Source organism: Cryptomeria japonica, chromosome 9 (genome assembly GCF_030272615.1).
Source record: "Cryptomeria japonica chromosome 9, Sugi_1.0, whole genome shotgun sequence".
Taxonomy (NCBI): Eukaryota; Viridiplantae; Streptophyta; class Pinopsida; order Cupressales; family Cupressaceae; genus Cryptomeria; species Cryptomeria japonica.
In genome coordinates, this window is record NC_081413.1 from 648,104,407 (window position 1) to 648,107,993 (window position 3,587).

Genomic DNA, 3,587 nt, shown 5'->3' on the forward strand with positions numbered 1-3,587 from the left:
TTTAGTTATGATGATTAGATGTGAGACAAGTGAACAATTATATTTATTGGTGTTTACTTAATATATAAGTATTAATTTATTTTCTCCATCAAACATGTAAAGGAACTCCAAAATAGCCAATGAGCCATGTATTGACATTAAATGTTACCCATGAATTTTTTGAATAATTATATTGTCCATTCAAGATCAATGAAAAATGTTATTACACTAGGTATAAGTTTTTAATATAAATACAAATGAAAATTAAATATATTAATTAAAATTTGATGACTAAAAGTGATAAAATAAGCTTCATAAGTGAATCTTGAAGAAATAAGATTTGGAACACTTTCTTTAACCATAATTACCTTAGTCACACCAATTTATTTAAAATAGAATTATATTTAAACTTTTTTATATAAAAATTAATACACATATAAAACATAATATTAATTACTTGAAATTTGTTTAAACAATAACTTACAATATAATGATAAAACATGCATAATATTAAAGTACTATTATTCGAAGAATACCACTTGTACAAATATGAATATAAAAAGATCAAATTATTTTTTTTATTAAATTAAAATTACATGTCTCACCTAATTTAGCTTTCCTAAGTTCACTTGCAACAACCAACACTTTTTCAGGAGGGAGGAGTGTCTTTTTCACACTCTCTCTTTCCAAACATCTCTTCTTCCATGCCCAAATATTTGGGAATTTCTCCTCCAAATCAATCTTAAGCCTTCCTAAACTTTCAACTGCATCAAACCATGATGTAAAAGGAACAAATGCTATATCCACCAATCCAAACCTATCTCCACCAAAGTATTTTTTTCCTTTCAATTCACCTTCTAATATTGCTAAATTCTGTAGGAAATCGCATTTGGCTGCTTCTTGTATTTCTCCTTTAGTTTTCACTATCTGGTTTACAGGGGTACAAACCTAAAATAAATTCATTGTCATACATGTAAGGACAACATTAGCATGAGGATGAAAATAATATATGATAAAGTCATTTTCATACATATAAGTACAACATTAGCATGAGCATGAATACAATATATTTATCTAGAGTACATTAAACTTGAGCTAAGGTTGTCTAAAGATTTGATTATAAACATGTATTTTATTTGGATGTTTATTAAAAATTATTATGGAGAAACAAAGTTGAGGATAATCCAATAATCAAATGTGGATTTTAAGTGTTCAATGATAAAAAAAAGGAAAAATTTTACTGCAGAAATCACTTGATTGAATTGTTCAAAGAGTTGGATTATAAACAATAATGTATATAACATAAATAGAAAGGCAAGCTTATAGATAATGGGTTTCTCAATGACATTGCAGTTAAATAGAAACCTACACTAAAAGATTGTAGTTCAATTGGTTGATATCAATTGATGAGGATATAGTGTGATCCATGATTACACAATTCACCAAGATTCAAATCCCTAGAGATATGAATGATATAAGAAATTTGGCAAAGATCATGTATATATGAGATGACTGTGGTAGAATGGATAACACCCAATCCTTGACCATCAGCCCAAAAAAGATCAACATAAATTCATACTTCCATAGAAATAACAAAACCAACTTAAAGATATCTAAAATCTTCGACTAAGAATAAATAAAAACCAGTAATCTTACACTAAAAATCAACAAAACAAGAGTGCCTATGCAACTTACCTTTTGGTCTACAAAATCTGTCCAGAAGAGGGCAATAGCTCGGTCATAGGGATGAGAGGGTAGAAAGGCATTGTGAGGAGAATTCCAAACGTTGTCAATGTATTGGAGAACAATCAGAGATTCGGAAATAGGGCTGCCATTATGGATGAGAACAGGTACCTTCTTGTGTATAGGATTCATTTGCAGCAACATGGGACTCTTGTTCCCTGGCCTCAGGTCGTCCTCCACATACTCATAACTGATACCCTTTTCTTCAAGCCCAATCATAACTCGCATGCCATATGGGCTAAACCAATATGTTAGAAGCTTAACATCTTCTCTATCTTCTTTCAAGTTATCCATGCTTAAGCTGTATAATGAAAAGAATACTTGTATGTTGTAAGCTGTTTAGTTACATGCTATATTTATATAGATTTTTTGGGAACTAGAATGTTCTAGTCAACTTTGACGTGCTTCTTCCTGCAACGTCATTGCTGGCGTCATTGTTGGCGTCCCATTGGACTGTATTGGTCTGATTTGACTCTCATGTTTCACAAAAATAGGAGATCTTATTTCTCACTAACATTTATTTGTTGGATAGAAATGGGTTTGGATTTAAGAAAGCTTGGTCTTTGTTTTTTTTCTTGTTAATATACAAATAGTCTGAACGCATTGTTGCTTGATTGTGATTGGTCTAGGCTCTGCAATTTCTAAGTCATAAGGTGAGCATGTTAGAACATACATTTCTTTTTCAATGGACTTACCCATGGTTAAATTGAGTTATCTATTTATTTAGGTGCACAAAGTGAGGTATTTGCCAACAACAATGATATTTAACATTCATGAACTTTATCTGACATCTTCTTTTCTATATAAAATTTTGTTTCTTCCTGTGATGTCATTGCTCGCATCATTGTTGGCACCCAATTATTGAATTTATATTATAGTTAACTTTGACTTGAGCTTCTTTTGAGTCCGTGTGTGAGCAGAATTGTCAATGCAGCTGCTAAGTTTTATTCCATGTTATTGAATTTCTAAGTTTTTCGATTTGATTGTACAAACAATTTTTTTTTAAAATTAGAGATTAAATGAGTTTTGGGTAGTCGATGTTATTTAAATTTGAAAATTTTAAGATTTGATTGCACAATTTTTTAATTTTATTTTTCATATGCTCGTAATGAAGGCAGGTTGCTGTCAATTTGTTTTTCTCCTAATCAATCTTCCTCTAGTAGCTCTATGGTCATGGTCAATTTGCAAGTTATTTGTCCAAAAAATGAACTCTATGGCCATGGTTAATGGTGGTGGAATAAATGGTCAAAGTTTCAAGAAGTAGCTGTATTAAATCTGGATTTGGCATTAAATTTTTTTTAAAATTATTTATATTCTGAGAACTTTTTGATATTTTCAAACTTAAAATACATTTGGATTTTTTATTATTGTTTTGCTTTCTTTTGATATGACCCTTCAATCCCACAAGATGAGTTCTAAAGGGAAATCCTAAGTTTGGGAGGTTGTCTTTACCCCTATGGGCAGCTGGAACTTTCGTTGCCTTTTTCTCTTTGCTGCTCCTTATTTGTTGTGGTCTGTCTACAATTGGCTCACGGTTTGGTTTTACTTCCAGGTAGCTTTTCTTTTTGGGGTCTACCCTTTCTTTGTGTTATGTTTTGTCTTGGTCATGTTCTGTTTTGTGAACCTGGTTGAATATCTCAAGTTGTGGGTTGCAGGAGCCCTTTTAAAACCTATTTTGTAAAGGGTTTTGGGTCCCTTAAAAACCTGTTTTTACTTAATCAAAAACATTTAATATTTTATTCTAGTATTTTAAGGAGGTGTGATAGTCAGTCTATAAAAAAATATATTTTTGGATTCAATTGTGTTGGAGTTTTTCATTAAACGTTTCAGATCACACACTCTATGATCTACTATCTTGATGATGG

The 3,587-nt window shown here is 31.0% G+C and overlaps 1 protein-coding gene across 1 annotated transcript; it reads right to left on the minus strand.

Moving 5' to 3' along the window:
- Positions 1-529: 529 nt before the first annotated feature.
- On the minus strand, positions 530-2,037 carry LOC131066711 (glutathione S-transferase U23). The gene is made up of 2 exons (XM_058001541.1): positions 1,675-2,037; positions 530-927 (listed from the first exon to the last, which is right to left on the minus strand). The coding sequence occupies exons 1-2, from the start codon at positions 2,014-2,016 to the stop codon at positions 544-546; spliced, it is 726 nt and encodes a 241-aa protein (XP_057857524.1). The 5' UTR covers positions 2,017-2,037; the 3' UTR covers positions 530-543.
- Between the last annotated feature and the right edge of the window lie 1,550 nt (positions 2,038-3,587).

Bases quoted from the DNA above. Each gene is read 5' to 3' on its own strand.
- LOC131066711 (XM_058001541.1), bottom strand. From the start codon at position 2,016: ATGGATAACTTGAAAGAAGATAGAGAAGATGTTAAGCTTCTAACATAT. The intron at 928-1,674 runs GTAAGTTGCATA...AATTTATTTTAG, and splicing joins CAGATTTTGTAGACCAAAAG to GTTTGTACCCCTGTAAACCA.